The sequence below is a fragment of the Apodemus sylvaticus genome, chromosome 1 (genome assembly GCF_947179515.1).
Source record: "Apodemus sylvaticus chromosome 1, mApoSyl1.1, whole genome shotgun sequence".
Taxonomy (NCBI): Eukaryota; Metazoa; Chordata; class Mammalia; order Rodentia; family Muridae; genus Apodemus; species Apodemus sylvaticus.
Window position 1 is genome coordinate 85,333,675 of NC_067472.1, and position 26,844 is coordinate 85,360,518.

General features: G+C 39.2%; 1 protein-coding gene across 2 annotated transcripts in view; it reads right to left on the reverse strand.

Annotated features, from left to right (window-relative positions):
• Nucleotides 1–26,844, reverse strand: part of LOC127679244 (phospholipid-transporting ATPase ABCA3-like) — a 163,179-nt gene that overhangs the window by 4,363 nt on the left and 131,972 nt on the right. For both annotated transcript variants that reach the window (XM_052174947.1, XM_052174953.1), the window contains 8 exons: nt 21,206–21,425; nt 20,581–20,745; nt 8,254–8,441; nt 7,182–7,307; nt 6,758–6,952; nt 1,905–2,092; nt 1,277–1,447; nt 714–904 (listed from right to left, as the gene is read on the reverse strand). In XM_052174947.1, the coding sequence (XP_052030907.1) occupies nt 714–904; nt 1,277–1,447; nt 1,905–2,092; nt 6,758–6,952; nt 7,182–7,307; nt 8,254–8,441; nt 20,581–20,745; nt 21,206–21,425 (1,444 nt within the window). The remainder of the gene's footprint in view (nt 1–713; nt 905–1,276; nt 1,448–1,904; nt 2,093–6,757; nt 6,953–7,181; nt 7,308–8,253; nt 8,442–20,580; nt 20,746–21,205; nt 21,426–26,844) is intronic.

A 26,844-nucleotide genomic window follows, 5' to 3' on the forward strand; every position in this document is an offset into this window, starting at 1 on the left:
AATGAGGCTACCCAGACCCAGAAAAATAAAAATATGGTCCATAATCACTTATATGTAGATATTGGCATTAAATAAATAATAATAACGCAAATATAATTTGCAGACCCAGAGAGGTTAGGTATAGAGGAAAAGACTAGGACATGGATCTTCCTGGAAGAAGGAAATAGAATAAATTTTATGGGTGGATTGGGTACTGGGAGGGGACAGGAATGTCAGGATCATGTGGGGAGAGAGAGAGGGAAGATGGAGTTGATGGAGGGGATGTGGGGAGAGACAACTATAATTGAAGGGTATGTGAGGTCTGGTATGGAAACCAGTAGAAATTTCCTAAAGTATATGAAGGTGATTCTAATGAAATCTCCAAATAGTGAGGGGGATTGAGTCCCAATTGGCCATTTCTTGTCACCAAACAAAGCTTCTATAACTGAGTCTGGCTTATAGCATATTGAGTTCTTGATCAAGGGATCATACAGAAGTTCCCAAACAACACAGGCTGTTGCTAAGATAATAGGTTGCTCTTTACAAACTGACAGCAAGGCCCCAGTGTTGAAGACAAACTTTACATAACTTATAGAAATTCATAGAAATTATTAAAATGAGCTTAGTCTAAAGGTTCAATAAATATGAGCAATTCAGTGAGAAGCATAATTGAAAACATGTAGCAGAATAGTAAACAGGATTTGACAGTGACAAATCAACCACACCCATGTTACCTGGGAAAGTTACTTTAATGAAATTTTTGAACTCTTCTACTTTATCTTCATCCTTAGCAATATTGATCTTTACTGTTAGAGTGTATACATGACCAAACCGCTTTCTGACGTGCTGGGGGGTGCCTAGACATGTAAGCTTCCCTTTCACCATGATAGCCAGCCTAGAACAGAGGGCCTCACATTCTTCCATTCTGGGAGGAAAAAGAAGATATGTCTTAGTAGACTCAGGGAATACATCCAAACAGCTAGGATTGGAAGTCTTAGAACCAGAAGCCTTGGCATTACAGATGGTCACCACTAAGATAATATTTGGGAAGAGGACCTTTGGAACTTTAAAGCAGTACATACCCAAATCATCACTGAATTAGCTAACTAGTATTTTCTTTCAGTTGATTGTATCAGTCAACTGAGCTCTCACATGTGGCAGGTTCACCCGCAGTTGCTTCTCTGTAGCTCCTGTGTTTAGCAAAGTTTACTGATTCATGGTCCTGGCAGAAATTCATTTCATCCTATACCCATTGCAGCTTCTTCTAGTTTCCAGCCAAGCTTCCAATGGCTCTTACCTGTGGGAAGTTATGATGATAGCTTTACCCGTCTTACAGATCAAGGTAACTGTGTTCCAGAGCAGATGCTGAGCTACTGGGTCCATGCCAGTAGATGGTTCATCCAGTAAGACAACTGAAGACTTTCCCATTAGGGCGATAGCAGTGCTTAGCCTACGTTTGCTTCCAGCACTCCATAATGGGAAGAAGAAAGAGGAATATCTGTCATTAACTCAGGACTGTCTGTACATTCAGGTTACTGAATAAGACTCAAAACTGATGATTCAAGCGTGTGTGTGTGCATGCGTGTGTGTGTGTGTGTGTGTGTGTGCGTGTGCGCGCGCACGTGTGTGTGCGTGTGCGTGCGTGCGTGCGTGCGTGTGTGTGTGTGTGTGTGTGTGTGTGTGTTATCTCCATGGAGTTACAGAGATTCTTTTTTAATGCAAAAATTGTTCAAATATTCAAAAGGTTAAATCCATCCAAGTTCAAGTGAAATATGTTGTTTTCCTGAAGTCTGGGCTTGGCAGGATGTTAGGTTATTTTAATAACTGCCTCCATGTGCAGAGGTAGAGGTGGGCTTTGTGGGCATTCAATTTAAACAGTAGAAGCACAGGATAGCTCACTTAATAGCATTGACACAATGCCTCACCTGTACGTGTGGATGAACTGGTCAGCAATGGGTTCCAGGTGTACTGAATGCAGAAAGGCTTCCACATACTCATTAATGTCATGCTCTGGGACCCCCCACAACCTAGCGTACATGACCAACGATTCCCGGCCTGTCATGTGGTTCAGCACAGATTCAGACTGAGGACAGTAACCAATTCTTGACCTAATCTGAATCCAAAAAGGTAACTATGAGTAGTGGATCCATGCCAGCTCCTCCACAGAGTATAAATTGCAAAGAGATGAGGTATGGCATGTGAAGCTGTTTAACTCATACTACTAAAAATGTTTGCTACCCTTACAATTCCTACTAGGAATGGTTTATTCTTTTACCTTTAACATTTTTTATAGATGGAATTCAGTGAAGTAAAAGAAAGCAGCAATATCACTAGCTGGAATTTTAACATATATGTATTGTAAATTACTACTATGTATCCCAAATAGACCTTTGTCTGTTAGATGAAGTTGCCTATTCAAACACTTGTTTGAGTATTTAAGAGATAGCTAGATATGTTAATATCCCAATTAAAGTATTTTGTTCACATCAAAAGATCAGCTAATCTCTACCAGATCAGCTCTCTCACAGACAGGAATTATAAGCTATCTGTACATATATAAACTATTTGGAAGTATATATTTTTATGTATTTAGCCAAATTAGTGCTGAAAGAATTAAGGCAACTTATCACCTCATGAGTGATGTAGAGTAAAATTTACAGTGAGAATTCAGCCTTCTCAAATGCCAGTTAAAATACTTAAAATTCTTTGAAAGGATATAACAGAATTAACACTCTCCCAACACATCATTAATAATGTCCAAGATATAATCTAAAATTAATTGGCAAGAGATGGATGCAAATTAACCACACTTTAGTGAACACAGTAGAAACTGGGGCTTAACCACAATACTGGAATAATCAGAGGCAAATTTTAAAGAAACTCTTACAACTATCCTTAAATGAGGATAATGAATAAAGCTTGTATTTCAGATAAGTAAGAAAACAGCACAGAAAATAAAACCACAATAAAGAATCAAATGAAAATTCCTGAGCTAAAACTTATATTTGAGGGCCTGAGGAGGTGGCATCGTTGGTAACATGCTTTTCATCAAGCCTGAAGACTAAGGTTCAGATCCTTAGCTCTCACATTAAAAAGCTGGGCCTGGCAGTAGTGGGGGCTAGGCAGATCCCGAGGGCTTGTTGGCCAGGAAGCCTAGTTAACTGGTGAACTTCAGCTTCAGTGAGAGACTTTGGCTCAAAAATTAAGGTGGAAAAATGACTGAGGAAGATACCAAATGTTGACCTCTGGCCTCTCCAAACACAACTGTGTCCACACAACTATTCGTACACATGAACATGTACACACAGACAAAATAATTATTTCAGGAATAAAAACTTAATCAAGTAAAATAACATTAAGTTGAATGCAATTTGAAGATAAAATAATAACTAGTCAGCATGTATATGTATATAACCATTCAAACAGAAAATATATAGGAAAATGAAGAGAAACACAGGGCCTTTGGGGTGCCAGATCAAAGGGATGAGCATATATAGAAAGAGACACATGAGGGGAGCAGGAAGAACATGCAAATGTGTACTTTGTTTGACTATCTCTATGGTGGGAACCATGCTGCCTTTCTTGGGAAAGGTGCACGGATGCTCTGTAAGTGACCTCCTTGAGGCAAATTCCCTTGGAGTCTTCCTCCCCCTCAACAAGGACTAGTGGGAATGATGACCAGGACAGCTGGGTCAATCATTTGGATATGGAGCCATGATTCCTGCTTAATTTAAAAGGTTAAGTAAAGACATCAATGATCAAGACCTTTGAAGAACATCCCTTATTGGATGGTCTCAAAATTGATAGGAATATATAAGGAAAAAGGAAGGGGCTTGGTAATGTTAATTACTTCTTCTGAGGACCTAGGCATGGCAATACATTGAAGAGAAGGAAAGTTAAAAACATATTTAGAGAAGATAGGGCCTAAAGGTCAACAGTAAAGGGTTCATTTTAGGGCTAGTTCACTCTTAAGATAACTTAGTAAGTAAAATTTGCTATGCTCTTAAAAGAAATATAAGTTGGATAGAGTCATCTTTGCCTTAGGTAAGGGCTTATATCAAAAGAAAGAACAGTATGAGTTGATGTATAAGTGTTAATTGTTAGTCTCTGCTCTTTATAGGAAAGTTGTATAGGGTAGGACCATACTGTAAAACACAGATTATGGCATAAAGACAACTTACAATGCATTGTGAGCATACTGAATTAGGAGGTGATAAAATACAAAGGTTATATTCCTGTTAAAAGTTTGAATTCTAATTGTCTTTTACTTTGAAACTGCATGCCTGCTCCTGGCCTGTGCACAAACTAGGTGTGCCTGGCTAAATACAATCGTTTTGGCTTCTAATACAATACTTAAATCATTATGGCTTGCAGTATTCAGGTGTGCTTAGTTATGACACAATCACTTGGATTGTAAAAGTAGGGCTGGTCCTGAATGTGGGGTTTTCAGATGAGCTGAGGGCATGGAAGTGGAAGAACCAGCAGCCAGACCAGCTCAGATACCTCTTAGGCCCAGAACAATGGCTTTGAATGATTCACCCCAGCATCAACCCCATCAATGAACTGCTGGAGTGCATGAAGGAGCTGGTTCTACAGATTTAAAACTACAGGATCTCCATGATACAGGACAATAACAGGGTATCTGTGAGGAGTTCCAGTGAGGTTCCAGTATTGATTGAGTGAGAGATTAGCAGAAACCAGAGGTCTTGTGGCAGACCAATGAATCATTGCAATTAATATTTGCAAGCAAATAATTGTGGACAAAAGAGTATACTGTGAAACATGCTGACATATTACAGCTTCCACTCTGAGCTTTCCTCCCTGTTGTGGGGGACTTTGCAAGAGGTATGATGGGAGGGAAGATGAGTGGTAGTGGGGTGTGCTATGTGAAATTCAGAAAGAACCAATAAAAAGTTTTGTTTTTGAAATGGAACTGTTTCTTTACATAGAGATTGGGAAGGCTATGGGGGTTAGGAGGATATCATTTTCTAAAACATGAATTAATCAGTAGATTATCTACTAGAGAAGGCTAGACTAGTCAACCTGTTTTCCCAAGCCAAGGCAAGGAATAGCTCATCTCAGGACAGTTGAGCCGCCTCTCACTTGACAGCTTTGTTAAATCTAACATGATATTGCCTAGGTGGTATTGTTTAGAAACTGGAAGCACGATATGCAGGAGGTGATTTTAAAAAACTTTACAAAATTTACTTAGTTATTATCATGTTATCTTTTCAATAATAAAATGCTATATATAAAAAGTAATGTATAAAGGATACACATGGGCTACTTATAGGAAAGAAAATTGGTATCTTTTAAAATCTCATTCACAATAAGAGAAAAACTGTTCAAGTGACATTTTAAAAAAAATGGACCACACACAAAAAAGCTGACAGGCTGGTTCAAATAACCTGTTGTTTTAAGTATGGGGAAATAGACTCTGTCATACATCTCCACTGTACATACTCACACAGCTACCCAGGGGAAGCAATCTGGTAACTTTGAAAAGATAGTGAATGATATGTAACTATAGCCCTAATAAAATGAAAACAGACCTTTGTAGTTGACTGTATATTATAAATGATGTCTAGGGCATGATAAAGTGAAGGGATGGAGCAGAGTTGGGTGCAAGAAGGACTGAGGCTCACTATGTACACTGTGTATGCCTTGAGTAGCGGATGCATTTGTTCAGTTTAGACACTGCTCTGCCCTGTGATAAATATGCTCTGGTTGCTATATGCTCTGGTTCTTAAAAGTTGGTCTGTCTTGGTTAACTACTGACATCCCAGGTGAAATTCTTCAATTTCCCTTGGTTGCACATGTAGCTTTCTTCAAACCTGTGTATACACTTTATCCCCATAGCCTAGCTTCTCTCCATTGTACCAGGCTTCAGGGAAACCCACTAGACAGCTTACAGGTCGACTGTACCCAAAATCACCAGTCAGTAAACTTGAAAGTTTATTTATTTTTTATCTGGCTTGAAAGAAAAAAATTTAGCCAGATTTTCTCTCTAACTCTCCAATTTTTATGATTTCTTCTCCAGTTCCTTTATTCAGTATTTCAGTGTTGATGACCTACCAAATTAAGTCCATATTCTTTCTATTGTACACACTCCTGATACTGTCTCATCCACTTTCACAATTTAAATTTCATCTGTACTTTGATAAATCCCAAATTTGTATCACTTTACTATCATGTGTTAAGACTCTTCAGTCTATATTCCCATTTAAAGGTATCATCAATGCCTCAAGATCCAATATCCTCCAAACATGATATTTGCTATCTTAGTGACTGGCACCTTGACCTTCAAAAGTTCAACAAAGAAACATGGGTACCAGTTCTCTCTGTCTGTCTGTCTGTCTGTCTGTCTGTCTGTCTGTCTTTCTCTCTCTTCTTTTTCCTTTCCTTCCCTTCCCTTCTTCCCTTCCTTTTCTTTCATTCCTTTCAAACTTAAATACAAATAGAGCTGAATCCTTTCAATCCTTTCTATTTCTTCTCATAATCATTTTTCTAATTAAATGTATTTCAAATTCTATGTCAGAGCAGGTTATAGGTAATAGCTGTTCTCCTTGAGTCCAGTTGGATTTATTTGCAGACATTTTGTTTCACAGGAAGGGATACTTTCCTTCTTTCAAACTCAGTACAACCTTGGAATTTGTCAATTCTGAGATATGAAGACTTAGGTCTCAGGATCCTTAGCTTCCCCTGTGCTGATTTGTAACAATTCACCTGGCTAACACATCCATCAAGACATGAGGTCATTGGCTAAGAAGAGAAATACCTTTCTTTGGTTTTTAGTGATACTATTGCCATCAATAAACGCAATTCCGGAGGTGATAGTCTCTTCTCCGGTCAGCATTTTGAATGTAGTAGTTTTTCCAGCTCCATTTAATCCAAGCAATCCAAAGCACTCTGACTTCTTGACTACAAGGGAGATATTTTTCACAGCCTTGACAACAGGATACTTAAAATAAATCTGAGAAAGTTAAAAAAAAGGAAAAACACACAATGTACAGAGACACTGGTCGTGGGTCAACCACAGCCATTACCCTAGGCTCCTAAAGTTAACAAACTGTGACAATTCCATGAGAACTCTTTCCCTTCCAACCCTTTGTAGAACTGCAGTGAACCAGAACAGCTTCGAGTAAATTCCAGGCAGGGAAGATGCTTAAACCCCAAGGCAGCTAGCCAGTAGGTGACATTACCTTTGTAACTTCATTAAGGACCAACGGGGCGCTCTGTAACCTGAGCAGCACTGTAAAGACTTTTCTTTTTTCTCTCCTCATGTCTTCATCCTCATCCTCTTTGGTTCTTTGCTTAGATACTACAGTCTGTATTTTCAAGACAAGGAGTAGTAAACATATGTGAAGAGTCTACAGAGAACTGGCTTTAAGAAAGTTAACTTGTGGGTATAGTTTGAAGGATATGAGAAAATACTTGAGCAGTTTCTAAGACATTTCTGTCTCCTGAATTCTTACATGCAAACATACTTCTGACTGGCTCTACTTTAGAAGAGTATGACATTTGAGGAGAGTCAGAATTCTATAAAACAATTGTTATAAAATTTTTCTAAGAGCCAGGGGCAGTGGATGACTACTAGGAAACTGGTTTCTGAACACAGTAGGGCATGCACACAAACAGTGGTTGAGACAGCATGCACAGAGCATGTACAAGCTCAAGCTAGACAGAAATCCCAGCATGGATCAGGAAGGTGGACACGAAATCTCAATGCTAGCCGAGGAGCTACTGGTAATTAATTGATGGCTGATGGGAGACATCAATTTCTTTAAAGGAATGAACGCATTAAGGGTATGAACTCCAGTTTAAGGTTACACATCCAAGAATCTTTGGGCAGCAGAAATTGGTCTCAGTGGGTTTAAAAAATAAAAAGAGGACACAAAGTTGGGTGAGTATGGACTAGGGGCTGGATCTGGGAGGAGCCAAGGGAAGGGAGGGAATATGATCAAAATACAGTGTATGAAATTTTCAAAGAATAAACAACATGTTTCTGTAGTTAGAGTGATCAGTATGTTCTTACTAGCATAAAGATAATTATTTCAGTTGTACCTAACCCAGGACAGATTTACTAGAGAATTCAAATTTTTGTACAAAACACTAAGATGCTTATATCTCAAATGAGTCTCAGATTTATCTTAGTGTAATCGAATAATACTTTCTTTAAAAAGTAATAGACGTGAGAAAATCTAAATTCACATTTTTTCTGACACAATGGTTTGCTTTCTTTAAATTATATTTAAAGTCCAGTTGGCTACTTACATGCCTGCCTCTTATGAACTTATTGTAGAAATAAAAGATAATTTTTCGAAAGACAAAGCTCTTCAGATTACAGGAAACAGATTCCAGGGTTATAAGCAAGAGGAGAAAAACCAAGCCCATGGTAGCCAGTGTGATCAGAAACTTCCCAATCCCAAGCTCTCCAAAGCCATACACGTTGTTCTGAGTGTCTGTGGATACAAGAGACACAATCTCCTTACTTAAAAAACTGGTATAGCCCAGGTTAGGGAATTCCCAGGGAAGTCACACCTGTTCACAGGAGGGAAGATGAGGGGAAGAATTATGAGTGGGGTGACATGGAGGGGAATTATGAGTGGGATGGGATGTAATATGAATAAGTAAAATAATAACAACAACAACAACAAAAGTTATTTGAATTAAAACCAAACTGCCACAGCATCTAAGAAGGGGCAAAACAGTAAGACATAAAGAAAAAAGTGATCTCTGACTTTGATTTTTTTTTTTTTCTTTTGAGACACCTCACTTAACTGAGGCTGGCCTTTTTTTTTTTTTTTGTACAGAAGAATAGATCCTTGTTTGATTAATCTTGTACTTGATGTTCATTGTTCTTCTTTCAATGACAATCATCTCTGATTTGTAGAATAAACTTATAAGTACACTTTACAGAATAACCATCTTCACTGGCAATGTACAAATTAGCATTAAAGATTTACATTAAACTATCTAAAAATTGTATTTGTGTTTTTTCTTTTTTATTGGATATTTTATGTATTTATGTTTCAAATGTTATCCCCTTTTCTTGTTTCCCTTCTGGAAGCTCCCTCTCCCATTCCCCCTCCCCATGATTCTATGAGGATGTTCCCCCTCTCACCCACCCACTTCCACCTCCCTGCTCTGGCATTTCCTACACTGGGGCATTAAGCCTTTACAGGACAAAGGGCCTCTCCTCCTATTGATGCCAGTCAATGTTATCCTCTGCTACATATGGGGCTGGAGCCATGGGTCCCTCCATGTGTACTCTTTGGTTGGTGGTTCAGTCCCTGGGAGCTCTGGGGGTTCTGGTTGGTTGATATTGTTGTTCTTCCAATGGATTGCAAACCCTTTCAGCTCCTTCAGTCCTTTCTCTAACTCCTCCATTGGGGACCCTGTGCTCGCCCAATGGTTGGGTGTGAGCATCCACCTCTGTATTTGTCAGAAAGCACTTCTTGGTATTTACAATGGTGTCTGGATTTGATGACTGTATATGGGATGGATCCCCAGGTAGAGCAATCTCTGAATAGCTTTTCTTTCAGTTTCTGCTCCACATTTTGTCTCTGTATTTCCTCCTGTGAGTATTTTGTTCCCCCAATTAAAAGGACGGAAACATCCACACTTTGGACTTTCTTCTTCTTGAGCTTCATGTGGTCTGTGAATTGTATCTTGGGTATTCTGAGCTTTGGGGCTAATATCCACTTATCAATGAGTACATACCATGTGTGTTCTTTTGTGACTGGATTGCCTCACTCAAGATGATATTTTCTAGTTCCATTCATTTGCCTAAGAATTTCATGAATTCATTGCTTTTAATAGCTGAGTAATAACTGTGTAAATGTACCACATTTTCTGTATCTACTTCTCTGTATGGAGGACATCTGGATTTTTTCCAGCTTCTGGCTATTATTAAAAAGGCTGTTATGAACATAGTGAAGCATGTGTCCTTGTTTTATGTTGGAGTATCTTTTAGGTATATTCCTAGGAGTGGTATAGCTGGGTCCTCAGGTAGCACTATATTCAATTTTCTGAGGATGTTTCAGTCCTTCTTAGAAGGGGGAACAAAATACTCAAGGGAGGACATACAGAGACAAAGTGTGGAGCAGAGACTGCCCCACTGGGGGACCCATGCCCTATACAGACACTAAACCCAGGCACTATTGGGGGTGTCAAAAAGTATTGCTGACAGGAGCTTGATATGACTGTCTCCTGAGAGGCCCTGCGAGAGCCTTGCAAATACAGAGGTGGATTCTCTCAGGCAACCATTGGGCTGAGCACAGGGTCCCCAATGGAAGAGTTAGAGAAAGGACTGAAGGAGCTGAAGGAGTGTGCAACCCATAGGAAGAACAACAATATCAACCAACCAGACACCCCACCTCCACCCCGAGCTCCCAGGGACTAAACCACCAACCAGAGTATACATGGAGGTACCCATGGCTCTAGTGGCATACGTAGCAGAGGATGGCCTTGTCAGATATCATTGGGAGAGGAGGCTCTTGGTCCTATGGATGCTCGATTCTCCAATGTAGAGTAATGACAGGGTGGGGAGGCAGGAGTGAGTGGGCGGGAGGAGGAGGGGGGGATGGGGGATGGGATATAGGGATTCCAGAGGGGAAACCAGGAAATGCAAATAAATAAAATGTCCAATTAAAAAAAGAAAGAAAGACTATTTCTGGAGGGAGTGGCGGCAGCAGCAGCAGCAGCAGCAGCAGCAGCAGCAGCAGCAGCAGCAGCAGCGGCTGGTCCAGAGGAAGGGCCATCAGCAGTAGAACCAAGCGGACAGGGTCCAGGCAGACCCTGCGCCCACGACCACTGGCCATCGCTGGCCAGCCAGCCTGCGAGCAGCGGAGGATTTACCGTGCCTTTCACCACACAGAAGCCACATCAGAACTCTGCTTCCCGCCAGTCAGATACGAGGCCTCCATATTGGTTCTCGGTCGCCAGAGAAATCAGACTGAGGTACGCAAATATAACCCGAGACCAACATCGCGGGGGTCTAAGCCCGACGGGCGTTGGCCTGCACCCAGGCCCTGGGCTGATGGGGGGTGGGCACCGGGGTGCAAACCCGGCCAGGAGGTTTTTTATCCCGGGCTGGCGCGCGCACGCGCGCGTGTGCGACATCGCCATTTGGCCTAAGGGAAGCCAGAGAGACCTAGCAGGCAAAACCAAACTGGCTAACAGGCATAGCCTGAGGCGGACATAGCAGGGGTCTCAGACGGTCAGGCCCTGGACTGCCCCCAGGTCCTGGGCTGCTCGGTGGGCCATCTGTGTGCCGACCCAGCCAGGAGCTTGTTTGCCCGGGCTGGCGTGCGCCGCCGCCGCCATTTTGCCTATGGGAAGCCAGAGAGACTAGCAGACAAAACCAAACCAGCTAACAGGCATAGCCTGAGGCGGACATAGCAGGGGTCTCAGACGGTCAGGCCCTGGACTGCCCCCAGGCCCTGGGCTACTCGGTGGGCCATCTGTGTGCTGACCCAGGCAAGAGGTTGTTTATCCGGGCCGGTTTGCGCACCACCGCCATTTTGCCTACGGGAAGCCAGAGAGACACAGCAGGCAAAACCAAACCAGCTAACAGGCATAGCCCGAGGCGGACATAGCAGGGGTCTCAGACGGTCAGGCCCTGGACTGCTCGGTGGGCCATCTGTGTGCTGACCCGGCCAGGAGGTTGTTAGCCCAGCAGACTCTCCCAGCACTCTCAGGGAGCGCGCCCACGCCACCATCCTAGCCACCTGACAGACCCAATTAACACTCACAGCTGAGGGGAACTTTGCTCCAACATTGGCCTGCCAGGCTTTTGCCTAGACTCAGGGCCTGAGCAGCTAGGCTAGCCTTGTATGCACCAACCCGGTTGGGAGTTCTGCTGCCCAGCAGAGAGATCAGCACCCAGAAAAGGTCCCTGCAGCATACAGCCTCAGCATTCCCTGAAGGAGCAAACGGGCACCTTCTGGCTCACAGACACAATCTGGGGCAAAGAACACTAGGGCTGCAAGGGCACCCAAGAGGAGGAAAGCACATCAGCAATCTGCAACAGGGGAAACCCTGCCCTCCAATGTTGCAGAAATAGCCCTAGAGCCTCTCAGGAGGCTGAAACACCAGCCAGAGACAAGACCAATTAGCTCCAGAGAACAAGATGGCAAAGGGCAAACGCAGGAACGCTACTAACAGAAATCTAGGCAATATGGCAGCATCTGAACCAAACTCTCCAATATCAGCAAGTCCTGGTTATGCCAACACACCAGAGAAACAAGATTTGGATTTAAAATCACTGTTCATGATGCTGCTAGAAGAACACAAAAAGGACACGAATGAATCTCTTAAAGAAATACAGGGGAACATGAATAAGCTAGAAACCCGTATAATGGAAACACAAAAAACACTTAAAGAAATGCAGGAGAATAAGGCCCAAGAGATAGAAGCCAATAAAGAAGAAAGGTAAAAAAAAAAAAAAAAAACTTAAAGAAATGCAGGAGAACTTGAGTCAACAGGCAGAAGTCATGAAAGAGGAAACACAAAAATCTCTTAAAGAATTACAGGAAAACACAGACAAACAAATGATGGAACTGAGCAAAACCATCCTGGACCTAAAAACAGAAGTAGAAACAACTAAGAAATCACAAAGGGAGACAACTTTGGAGATAGAAAACCTTGAGAAGAAATCAGGGGCCATAGATGCAAATATAAACAACAGAATACAAGAGATGGAAGAAAGAATCTCAGATGCCGAAGATACCATAGAAACCATTGACTCAACTGTCAAAGAAAATGCAAAATGCAAAAAGCTTGTATCCCAGAACATCCAGGAAATCCAGGATACAATGAGAAGACCAAACCTAAGGATTATAGGTATAGATAAGAGTGAAGATTTACAACAGAAAGGGCCAGCAAATATCTTCAACAAAATTATGGAAGAAAACTTTCCTAACTTAAAGAGAGAGATGCCTATGAATATACAAGAAGCCTACAGAACTCCAAACAGACTGGACCTGAGCAGAAATACCTCCCGTCACATAATAATCAAAACCCCAAATGCACTAAACAAAGAAAGAATATTAAAGGCAGTAAGAGAGAAAGGCCAAGTAACATATAAAGGAAGACCTATCAGAATCACATCAGACTTCTCACCAGAGACCATGAAAGCTAGAAGATCCTGGGCAGATCTCATGCAGACTCTAAGAGAACACAAATGTCAGCCAAGACTACTATACCCAGCAAAACTCTCATTCAACATAGATGGAGAAACCAAGATATTCCATGACAAAACCAAATTTACACAATATCTTTCCACAAACCCAGCTCTGCAAAGAATAATAGGAGGAAAACTCCAATACAAGGAGGGAAACTACACCCTGGAAAAAGCAAGATAGTTACCTTCCTTCATCAAACCCAAAAGAAGATAACCACTCAAATATAAAAAGAACATCAAAAATGACAGGAAGTAATAATCACTATTCCCTAATATCTCTTAACATCAATGGTCTCAATTCCCCAATAAAAAGACATAGACTAACAGACTGGATAAGGAAACAGGACCCTACAATTTGCTGTATACAGGAGACACACCTCAGTGTCAAAGATAAAAACTACCTTAGAGTAAAAGGCTGGAAGACAATCTTACAAGCCAATGGTCACAGGAAATGAGCAGGAGTAGCCATTCTAATATCAGATAAAATTGACTTTCAACCGAAAGTCATCAAAAGAGACACAGAAGGACACTTCTTGCTGGTCAAAGGAAAAATCCACCAAGAAGAACTTTCAATTCTGAACATCTATGCGCCAAATGCAAGGGCACCCTCATTTGTAAAAGAAACTTTACTAAAGCTCAAAGCACACATTGCACCTAACACAATAATTGTGGGGGACTTCAACACTCCACTTTCCTCAATGGACCGATCGGGAAAACAGAAACTAAACAGGGACACAGTAAAACTAATTGAAGCTTTGGACCAATTGGATTTGACTGATATTTATAGAACATTTCACCCTAAAGCAAAAGAATATACCTTTTTCTCAGCACCTCATGCTACCTTCTCCAAAATCGACCATATAATTGGACACAAGGCAGACCTCAACAAATATAAGATGATCGAACTAATCCCATGCCTCCTATCAGATCACTATGGTGTAAGAGTGATTTTCAATAGCAACAAAAACAACAGAAAGCCTACATACACATGGAGGCTGAATAATACTCTACTCAATGACACCTTGACCAAAGAAGAAATAAAGAAAGAAATCAGAGACTTTTTAGAATTTAATGAAAATCAAGGCACAACATACCCAAATCTTTGGGACACAATGAAAGCAGTGCTAAGAGGTAAATAGCCCCGAGTGCCTCCAAAAAGAAAATGGAGAGAGCATACACTAGCAGCTTAACGACACACCTGAAAGTCCTGGAACAAAAAGAAGCCAATTCATCCAGGAGGAGTAGAAGGCAGGAAATCATCAAACTCAGGGCTGAAATCAATCAATTGGAAACAAAGCGAACCGTACAAAGAATTAACGAATCCAGGAGCTGGTTCTTTGAGAAAATCAACAAGATAGATAAACCCTTAGCCAGACTGACCAAAGGGCACAGAGAAAGTATCCAAATTAACAAACTTAGAAATGAAAAGGGAGATATAACAACAGAAACTGAGGAAATCCAAAAAATCATCAGATCCTACTACAAGAGCCTGTACTCAACACAACTGGAGAATCTGGAGGAAATGGACAATTTCCTTGACAGATACCAAATACCAAAATTAAATCAGGACCAAATACATCATCTAAATAGTCCCATAACGCCTAAAGAAATAGAAGGAGTCATAGAAAGTCTTCCAACCAAAAAAAGCACAGGACCAGATGGTTTCAGTGCAGAATTCTATCAGACCTTCAAAGAAGAGTTAACACCAATACTCTTCAAACTATTCCACAATATAGAAACAGAAGGAACCCTACCCAATTCCTTCTACGAAGCCACAATTACGCTGATACCAAAACCACACAAAGATCCAACAAAGAAAGAGAACTTCAGACCAATTTCCCTTATGAACATCGATGCAAAAATACTCAATAAAATTCTTGCCAACCGAATCCAAGAACACATCAAAACGATCATCCACTATGATCAAGTAGGCTTTATCCCGGGAATGCAGGGTTGGTTCAATATACGGAAATCCATCAATACAATCCACTACATAAACAAACTCAAAGAACAAAACCACATGGTCATTTCATTGGATGCTGAAAAAGCATTTGACAAAATTCAGCATCCCTTCATGCTTAAAGTCTTGGAGAGAACAGGAATTCAAGGCCCATACCTAAACATAGTAAAAGCAATATACAGCAAACCGGTAGCCAGCATCAAACTAAATGGAGAGAAACTTGAAGCAATCCCACTGAAATCAGGGACCAGACAAGGCTGCCCCCTTTCTCCTTATCTTTTCAATATTGTACTTGAGGTACTAGCTCGGGCAATTTGACAACATAAGGAGATCAAAGGGATACAAATTGGAAAGGAAGAAGTCAAACTATCATTATTTGCAGACGACATGATCGTCTACCTAAGTGACCCAAAGAACTCCACTAGAGAGCTCCTACAGCTGATAAACAACTTCAGCAAAGTGGCAGGTTATAAAATCAACTCAAGCAAATCAGTGGCCTTCCTATACTCAAAGGATAAGCAGGCTGAGAAAGAAATTAGGGAAATGACCCCCTTCACAATAGCCACAAACAGTATAAAGTATCTTGGGGTGACTCTTACCAAACATGTGAAAGATGTGTATGACAAGAACTTCAAGACTCTGAAGAAGGAAATGGAAGAAGACCTCAAAAAATGGGAAAACCTCCCATGCTCCTGGATCAGTAGAATCAATATAGTTAAAATGGCCATTTTGCCTAAAGCACTATACAGATTCAATGCAATTCCCATCAAAATCCCAACTCAATTCTTCACAGAGTTAGAAAGAGCAATTATCAAATTCATCTGGAACAATAAAAAACCCAGGATAGCTAAAACTATTCTCAGCAACAAAAGAAAATCTGGGGGAATCAGTATCCCTGACCTCAAGCAATACTACAGAGCAATAGTGTTAAAAACTGCATGGTATTGGTACAGTGACAGGCAGGAGGATCAATGGAACAGGATTGAAGATCCAGAAATGAACCCACACACCTATGGCCACTTGATCCTCGACAAAGAGGCTGAAAACATCCAATGGAAAAAAGATAGCCTTTTCAACAAATGGTGCTGGTTCAACTGGAGGTCAGCATGCAGAAGAATGCGAATTGATCCATCCTTGTCTCCTTGTACTAAGCTCAAATCCAAATGGATCAAGGACCTCCACATAAAGCCAGAGACTCTGAAGCTAATAGAAAAGAAATTGGGGAAGACCCTTGAGGACATCGGTACAGGGAGAAAGTTTCTGAACAGAACACCAATAGCGTATGCTCTAAGAGCAAGAATTGACAAATGGGACCTCATAAAATTACAAAGTTTCTGTAAGGCAAAGGACACCATCAAGAGGACAAATCGGCAACCAACAAATTGGGAAAAGATCTTCACCAATCCTACATCAGATAGAGGGCTAATATCCAATATATATAAAGAACTCAAGAAGTTAGACTCCAGAAAACCAAACAACCCTATTAAAAATGGGGTACAGAGTTAAACAAAGAATTCTCACCTGAAGAACTTCGGATGGCGGAGAAACATCTTAAAAAATGCTCAACTTCATTAGTCATTAGGGAAATGCAAATCAAAACAACCCTAAGATTTCATCTTACACCAGTCAGAATGGCTAAGATTAAAAATTCAGGAGACAGCAGGTGTTGGAGAGGGTGTGGAGAAAGAGGAACATTCCTCCACTGCTGGTGGGGTTGCAAATTGGTACAACCACTCTGGAAATCAGTCTGGCGGTTCCTCTGAAAACTGGGTACCTTACTTCCAGAAGATCCTGCTATACCACTCCTGGGCATATACCCAGAAGACTCCCCACCATGTAATAAGGATACATGTTCTACTATGTTCATAGCAGCCCTATTTGTAATTGCCAGATGCTGGAAAGAACCCAGGTATCCCTCAACAGAAGAGTGGATGCAAAAAATGTGGTATATCTACACAATGGAGTACTATTCAGCCATTAGAAACAATGAATTTATGAAATTCTTAGGCAAATGGATGGAGCTAGAGAATATCATACTAAGTGAGATAACCCAGACTCAAAAGGTGAATCATGGTATGCACTCACTAATAAGTGGATATTAACCTAGAAAACTGGAATACCCAAAACATAATCCACACATCAAATGAGGTACAAGAAGAAAGGAGGAGTGGCCCCTGGTTCTGGAAAGACTCAGTGAAACAGTATTCAGCAAAACCAGAACGGGGAAGTGGGAAGGGGTGGGTGGGAGGACAGGGGAAGAGAAGGGGGTTTGCGGGACTTTCGGGGAGTGGGGGGGGCTAGAAAAGGGGAAATCATTTGAAATGTAAATAAATTATATCGAAAAAAAAAAAAGCAATATATAGCAAACCGGTAGCCAGCATCAAACTAAATGGAGAGAAACTTGAAGCAATCCCACTAAAATCAGGGATTAGACAGGGCTGCCCCCTCTCTCCTTATCTTTTCAATATTGTACTTGAGGTACTAGCTCGGTCAATTAGACAACATAAGGAGGTCAAAGGAATACAAATTGGAAAGGAAGAAGTCAAACTATCATTATTTGCAGATGACATGATAGTCTACCTAAGTGACCCACAAAACTCCACTAGAGAACTCCTACAGCTGATAAACAACTTCAGCAAAGTGGCAGGTTATAAAATCAACACAAGCAAATCAGTGGCCTTCCTATACTCAAAGGATAAGCAGGCTGAGAAAGAAATTAGGGAAATGACCCCCTTCACAATAGCCACAAACAGTATAAAGTATCTTGGGGTGACTCTTACCAAACATGTGAAAGATCTTTATGACAAGAACTTCAAGACTCTGAAGAAGGAAATGGAAGAAGACCTCAAAAAATGGGAAAACCTCCCATGCTCATGGATCGGCAGAATCAATATAGTTAAAATGGCCATTTTGCCAAAAGCAATATACAGATTCAATACAATACCCATCAAAATCCCAACTCAATTCTTCACAGAGTTAGAAAGAGCAATTAACAAATTCATCTGGAATAACAAAAAACCCAGGATAGCTAAAACTATTCTCAGCAACAAAAGAAATTCTGGGGGAATCCCTGACCTCAAGCAATTCTACAGAGCAATAGTGTTAAAAACTGCATGGTATTGGTACAGTGACAGGCAGGCGGATCAATGGAACCGGATTGAAGATCCAGAAATCAACCCACACACCTATGGCCACTTGATCCTCGACAAAGGGGCAGAAAACATCCAATGGAAAAAACATAGCCTTTTCAACAAATGGTGCTGGTTCAACTGGAGGTCAGCATGCAGAAGAATGCGAATTGATCCAGCCTTGTCTCCTTGTACTAAGCTCAAATCCAAATGGATCAAGGACCTCCACATAAAGCCAGAGACTCTGAAGCTAATAGAAATGAAACTGGGGAAGACCCTTGAGGACATTGGTACAGGGAGAAAATTTCTGAACAGAACACCAATAGAGTATGCTCTAAGATCAACAATTGACAAATGGGACCTCATAAAATTACAAAGTTTCTGTAAGGCAAAGGACACCATCAAAAGGACAAATCGGCAACCAACAAATTGGGAAAAGATCTTCACCAATCCTACATCAGATAGAGGGATAATATCCAATATATATAAAGAACTCAAGAAGTTAGACTCCAGAAAACCAAACAACCCTATTAAAAAATGGGGTACAGAGTTAAACAAAGAATTCTCACCTGAAGAACTTCGGATGGTGGAGAAGCATCTTAAAAAATGCTCAACTTCATTAGTCATTAGGGAAATACAAATCAAAACAACCCTGAGATTTCACCTTACACCAGTCAGAATGGCTAAGATTAAAAATTCAGGAGACAGCAGGTGTTGGAGAGGGTGTGGAGAAAAAGGAACACTCCTCCACTGCTGGTGGGGTTGCAAATTGGTACAACCACTGTGGAAATCAGTCTGGCGGTTCCTCTGAAAACTGGGCACCTCACTTCCAGAAGATCCTGCTATACCACTCCTGGGCATATACCCAGAGGATTCCCCACCATGTAATAAGGATACATGCTCTACTATGTTCATAGCAGCCCTATTTATAATTGCCAGATGCTGGAAAGAACCCAGGTATCCCTCAACAGAAGAGTGGATGCAAAAAATGTGATATATCTACACAATGGAGTACTATTCAGCCATTAGAAACAATGAATTCATGAAATTCTTAGGCAAATGGATGGAGCTAGAAAACATCATACTAAGTGAGGTAACCCAGACTCAAAAGGTGACTCATGGTATGCACTCACTAATAAGTGGATATTAACCTAGAAAAGTGGAATACCCCAAACATAATCCATACATCAAATGAGGTACAAGAAGAAAGGAGGAGTGGCCCCTTGTTCTGGAAAGACTCAGTGAAGCAGTATAGGGCAAAACCAGAATGGGGAAGTGGGAAGGGGTGGGTGGGAGGACAGGGGGAGAGAAGGGGGCTTATGGGACTTTCGGGGAGTGAGGAGCTAGAAAAGGGGAAATCATTTGAAATGTAAATAAAAAATATATCGAATAAAAAGAAAGAAAGAAAGAAAGAAAAAGAGTAATAGGAATAGAGGAGAGTGGACAATCCCCAGATTCCCAGCTCCAAGGATCTGAAAATATCTTGGGAAGTATTTGCTGTTTCATATAATTTTGTTGCTGTTTTTCTGGTTGGTTTGAATATTGTTTATTCTCTTCCTTCCCTGCATTTATCTCAAAGTTAATGGTTTACTAAGTTGAGAATTTTTTTTACTTCTTCCTTAGTTCTCATTTATTTATATATTCTTTTCATAAAAAGAATTCTTTCCTGAGTTCCATGCCCATGACTGCTTTTCTTATTTACCCTTGAATAGGGCTTCTTTAAGTATTTTCTACAGTGATGTTTTACTGGGGCATGAGTTGCTTTAGTTTGTGTTTACATGAGAAGGTTTTCAATTTCTATTGATTATAAAAGTTAATTTTGATAAATAATTATTTTGTGAACAGTTAACTTTCTCTCAGAGTTTCAAACACATCATTCCATGCTTTTATGACTTCTATGGTTTCTATAGGGATGGCTGATATAATTCTGAGATTAGTCATTGTAAGTAATTTGAAATTCTTCTCTTGCAGTTTTCAGTATTCTTTATTTTGTAGACTTAACAAATCCTGTGATGTGTTTATGGTCATGCTTATTTGGGGTTCTAACTGCCTCTTATTGGCTTCCCATACTTCCCCCAAAAGTAAAAACAACAATAGCAGCAGCAGCAGCAGCAGCAGAAACAACAACAAAAATGACAACAACAACCACAAACTTTCTGCAAGCATTTCATTGATTAGGTTTAATGAACTTCCAATTTGCATCTCAGTTCATTCTACTCAAATGAAAGAAAACCAGGTTTTTCTTACTTTACATACTCTTAGTAGAAGCATAGAAAGTAGAAAAGAATATAGTGTTCTCATGAACCCAGAGAGTTCCCACTACTCACATGTGTCACTGCAATCCATGTAAATACTTCTGAATTCCCTAGCACACAGCCTTTTTACCTCATAGTCATCAAAATACTTGCTGATACTCATTGCAAGATTGTAACTAGGCAGTATCATTAAAATTGTCCTTATGAGGATGTGGACAAAGTTAGGAAAGTCATTACCTGTAATTAAAATATAATAGATTAGCTTCAATGATAAGAAAAGTAAGGAACCTCCTCATAAAACAAACTTCTCCCAAGTGGTTAAGTGATTCTCAGAGAATTCTCAAACTATCGGACAATTCTTGAGAAGCACCACTGGTTGCTACTTGTACCTGACCAAAAAGTTTGTGGGAAAATAACAGTATTAACCACACAACTGAACAGTAGCTTTTGGTAATAGTGATTTCCTGGAATCTGTTTCCCTTTTCTTTTTTTTTCTTGGTTCTTCTTTTCCCTTCTCTCTCCTCCCTGTTCTCCTCCACCTCTATAAATATACATTCAATAAATATTTGCTGATTTCCAAAATCACAGGTTTTCAGATTATTGGAAAGTGTTCATCAGTTAATTTTAAACTTTCACATTATTTCACTCCTATTTAATTTATTTCCTGGAAAAAGGGGAAGTTGTACGGTGTTCTTACCATAAAATTGCACAATGGTGTAAATGATGATACTGAACATAGTTGAAAAGTAGTTAAAGAGTGTGATTTTGATGTAGGCAGCAGTGCTACTTTTGAACAGAAAGCTTCCAAGATAAATGAGAGGAACAACACACCAGCCATAAAGCATGAAAATCAGAATCGTGTCCAGGAAGTTATAATGCACAACAAATGCCTCCAGCTGGCAGAATCTGAATATGCCCTGGAACACAGTGTATAGAGAATCAAGATGAAGGATATACTGTACAGCCACTGTTTCTACTAGACCACAATTATGAGGTACTAATGTTTTAAAATTTTAATATTTTTTTTAAATTTTTAAGCTTTAGAGTGCAAGCCTTAAAGTGAACCATTTCTTCAACTGAGATTATTACAACGAGCACAGTAACTGAGCTTCTCTTTCTGTTTTTCTCTTTGAAACAGTCCCTACTTCCCATAGCCATGATCAAATACAAAGTAATTATATTTACATTAAGCCAAAAAGATTTTTTTTTCTTGGAAAAATAGACCTTGGTTATAGGTCACTTTTCTTAGGATTTCCCTTATGGCTGCTTGGCTCAGTGCGCCTTCTGGTGGCTATTCTGAACCTTGGGATTCTTTTTCAGTTCCTCTGGATTTCAACTGAGAAGCGAACTGAAGAGCACACAGAGAGTGATGTAGATTTGGAGAAAATACTAGTGCTACTAAGGAACTTTCTAAAATTCTACATACTGGCTTGTAATTTCAATTCTTTAAATATAACACAGCTGTACCTTCTGAACAATAACATGATTATTTAACAATATCACTAATTTATGGAAAGAAAGGCTAAACTGAGAATGTCCCATTAGAATCTTGTGTAGTTCTTGGAAACAGAAAATATTTCCAAGTACTAGTGTTTAAAGGAAGCACATGAAGAGAGTGAGTAACTGTAGAATCTAGTGCCCTCACTATGGTTGGATCCTCCCCTAATAACAAAGAAGACTGCATAGTCAGGAAGAAATGATGGGAACCTTGAGGCACAAGTATGAGAAAAGCCTCAATTAGAACTGGATTCATTTAAATTTACCTGGACAAGTGAATCAGGTACTTTGTTGTTACATAGGATGTGAGTCAATATAGGAAAAACAGGAAATTAAAAAATGTAAATTAAATGAAACTAGGATTTTCTTGAAATAAATTGATTTAAAATTTTCTATGAAAACAAAAAACATATCATGGCAATGGGGACATTCTGCCAAAGAAAATTAATAGAAGGTTTGACAATGCATAAAGAGAATTAAATGTGTTTGAATAATGCCACAGTTAAGAGGGACTGTTACAAGCAGCATATTATGGAGTTGGAAAACATAACTTCAGGTGTAGACTTCTTGATTTTATGCACAAGGCTCTGGGTTCAGTCCTTAGTACCATCATAAAGTGGTCCATTACATACACACCAACAGGACAGAATTAAACAATACAAAATATAATTAAATGCACATTGTTAGTTATTATAGTACAAATGAGTATTTCAAATCAGTAGGAAAAGTTTCATTACTTAAAAAAATAATGTTGGAGTGATAAATTAGCTTTTTAGGAAAAACCAGAATAATTACATCATGTCTTAGCAAGAAATTTTTTTTGAATGAGGAGAAAATATCCACTAACAATATTTGTAAAGTGAGCAGAGTCTGAGGCATTAAAGCTTGAAGAAGAAAATACTCTTCCCTCAAGATTTTATGGAATGGAGAATCTAGTGAGAACAGCATATTTTGAGGCATATCTGGAAATCAATATTGACTCAGATATGCCAATCCTTGGTAAGGCTAATACTTCTAACATTTATTTAAATTTAAGTTCTTAAAAGGTATTTTCTGTTTACACTCTTTAATATATGTCTAATGAAGAGATAAGTTGATGTCAAAAGCAGAATAGGATTCTTAGAAGCAGGAAGATGCAGAGAACCTGACTTCAGTTACTAGCACACTCATAGTGGCTCTTAGCTATCCGTAACGTCAATTCTGGAGCAACTGGCACTCCAGGACATTGACACATACATGGTACACATATTTACATGAGAACAAAAGAGTCATACACTAAAAAGAAAATCAATTAATCTAAAAACAAATTTAACTTCTTTTCCTAGTTGTATATCTTTACTTTCCTTCTCTTGTCTAATTGGCCCAGCTAGTGATTTGAACACAACAATGAAAAGGAACAGAGAATGTGAATTTCCCCATCTCACTCCTCAGTAGGATTGTTTCAAACTTTTCTCCATTTAGCATATAGATAGTTATGGGTTTCTCATAGGAAGATTTATTTACATTGAATCTATTTTCTCTGGTCCTACTTCCTCCTTTTATCATGAAGCCAAGTTGGATTTTGCCAAAGGCTTTTTTCTGCATCTAATGAGATGAACACGTGATTTTTACCTTTCAGTCCATTGACATGGTTTATTATACTTGTTGACTTGCATACACTGAACCACATCAACATTTTAGGGTAAAGGCAACTTGGTCATGGTGCACAATCTTTTTATATCTGTCTGTATCTAGGTTTCAAATATTTTGCTAGGCATTTTTGACTTTATGTTCATCAGAAATATTTTCCTGTAGTTTTCTTTTTTGTTGTGTCTTTACATGGTTTAGTATAAGAAGTAACACTAGCTTCACAGAAGGAATTTAGAAGTGCTTAATCTTTCTTTCTTTCTTTCTTTCTTTCTTTCTTTCTTTCTTTCTTTCTTTCTTTCTTTCTTTCTTTCTTTCTTTCTTTCTTTCTTCCTTCCTTCCTTCCTTCCTTCCTTCCTTCCTTCCTCCTCCTCTTCTTCCTTCTTTTTGTTTATTAGCTTAAGAAGGACTGGCAATAGATTTTCTCTGAAAGTCTGGTAGAATTCTGCTATGACTCCAACTGAGCCTGGGTTTTTTGTAGTTGAAAAGCTTTTTATTATTATTTGAGCCTCTTCATTTGTTATGTTGTTGTTTTCAGATTTCAATTTTGGCAGTTTGGCAGAACCTAGAAATTTACAGTTTAAGGTTTTCCAGCTTAATGGAGTACAGACTTTCAAAGAATTCCATTATAATATTCTTTTCTCTCCTTTTCCTTCTTTTGGATAGTTGGACCAAAGGTCTGTCATCTTGTTTATCTTCTCCAAGGAGTAGTTCATTAATTCTTTGCATTGTCTCTATTTCACTGATTTATGCTATGATTTTTATTATTATTTGCTAATTACTAGGTTTGGATCTGTTTTGTTTTTATGTTTTCAAAGTCTTGTGTTGCATCATTAAGCATTCATTTATGCTTTTTATGCTTTTTTAAAAAAATGTAGACAGAATTATAAATTTCCCTCATAGGACAGATTTCAATAAAATGGATACTAGTAGGGAAAAAGAAACTAAATTATCCCTATTTCAGATGACATATTATACACAAAAGATCTCACAAATTTTACCAGAAAACTTCTAGAAATGTTAAATTCAGAAATGTGGCAGGATACAAACTCAATTTGCACAAATAAATTGCTTTTCTATAACCAACAACTAACATACAGAGAAAGTGATCATAGACACTTCCATTTACAATACTCTCAATGAAAAAAGAATATTTAGGAATAAACCTAACTAAAGAAGAGAAAGACCCCTATAGTAGAAACTTTAAGTTGCTGAAGAAAGATATAAAGAAGGACACTAGAAAATGGAAAGACATTCTATGTTTATGGATTGGTAAAATTAAGGTTGTGAAAATAACCATTTTACCAAAGCTATTTACAGATTCAGTGCAATCCCAATCAAAATCCCCATCTCATTCTTCACATAAATAGAAAAAAATCTATCCTAAAATTCACATAGAACCACAAAGAGCCCAGATAGACAAAACAATCCTGAAAAAAGAACATTCCCAGAGAGATTACTGCTTAAGGTATTAAAATGTATTACAGGTCATAGTAATAAAAACAATATGAGATTGGCACAAAATCAGACACAAAATACCAATGGGACAAAACAGAACACTCAAGTATAAGTATACATAACTTCAGTCATTTATATTTGACAAAGATACCAAAAAGACATGAATTTTCTCCATGTACACTAGAGAAAAGACAGAATCTTTAATAAACAATGCTTATAATATTGGGTGCCTATATGCAGGAGGATGATATAACCTGCATCTATCATCTCACACAAAAACTAACTTGAAAAAATCAAGACCTAAATGTGAAACCTGAAATACTGAAATTGCTAGAAGAAAACCCAGGCGGTGTCCTCCATGATACAGATGCAGGAAAGTACTTTCTGAATAGGATTCCACTTGCTCTAGAATTTTGGCAAATGAGACCTTATAAAACTAAAAGACATCTGCACTGCTGAGGAGACAATCAGGTGAAGAGGAAGCTCAGAGAGGGAAGGGAGAATCTTTGTCAGCTAAACATCCAGCAAAGATTAATATCACCAATACTCTTCAAACTATTCCACAAAATAGAAACAGAAGGAACACTACCCAATTCCTTCTATGAAGCCACAATTACGCTGATACCAAAACCACACAAAGATCCAACAAAGAAAGAGAACTTCAGACCAATTTCCCTTATGAACATCGATGCAAAAATACTCAATAAAATTCTTGCCAACCGAATCCAAGAACACATCAAAATGATCATCCACCATGATCAAGTAGGCTTTATCCCAGGGATGCAGGGTTGGTTCAATATACAGAAATCCATCAATGCAATCCACTACATAAACAAACTCAAAGAAAAAAAAACCACTTGGTCATTTCATTGGATGCTGAAAAAGCATTTGACAAAATTCAGCATCCTTTCATGCTTAAAGTCTTGGAAAGAAGAGGAATTCAAGGCCCATACCTAAACATAGTAAAAGCAATATACAGCAAACTGGTAGCCAGCATCAAACTAAATGGAGAGAATCTTGAAGCAATCCCACTAAAATCAGGGACTAGACAGGGCTGCCCCCTCTCTCCTTATCTTTTCAATATTGTACTTGAGGTACTAGCTCGGGCAATTAGACAACATAAGGAGGTCAAAGGAATACAAATTGGAAAGGAAGAAGTCAAACTATCATTATTTGCAGATGACATGATAGTCTACCTAAGTGACCCAAAAAACTCCACTAGAGAACTCCTACAGCTGATAAACAACTTCAGCAAAGTGGCAGGCTATAAAATCAACACAAGCAAATCAGTGGCCTTCCTATACTCAAAGGATAAGCAGGCTGAGAAAGAAATTAGGGAAATGACCCCCTTCACAATAGCCACAAACAGTATAAAGTATCTTGGGGTGACTCTTACCAAACATGTGAAAGATGTGTATGACAAGAACTTCAAGACTCTGAAGAAGGAAATGGAAGAAGACCTCAAAAAATGGAAAAAGCTCCCATGCTCATGGATCGGCAGGATTAGTATAGTTAAAATGGCCATTTTGCCAAAAGCAATATACAGATTCAATGCAATACCCATCAAAATCTCAACTCAATTCTTCACAGAGTTAGAAAGAACAATTAACAAATTCATCTGGAATAACAAAAAACCCAGGATAGCTAAAACTATTCTCAACAATAAAAGAAATTCTGTGGGTATCAGTATCCCTGACCTCAAGCAATACTACAGAGCAATAGTGTTAAAAACTGCATGGTATTGGTACAGTGACA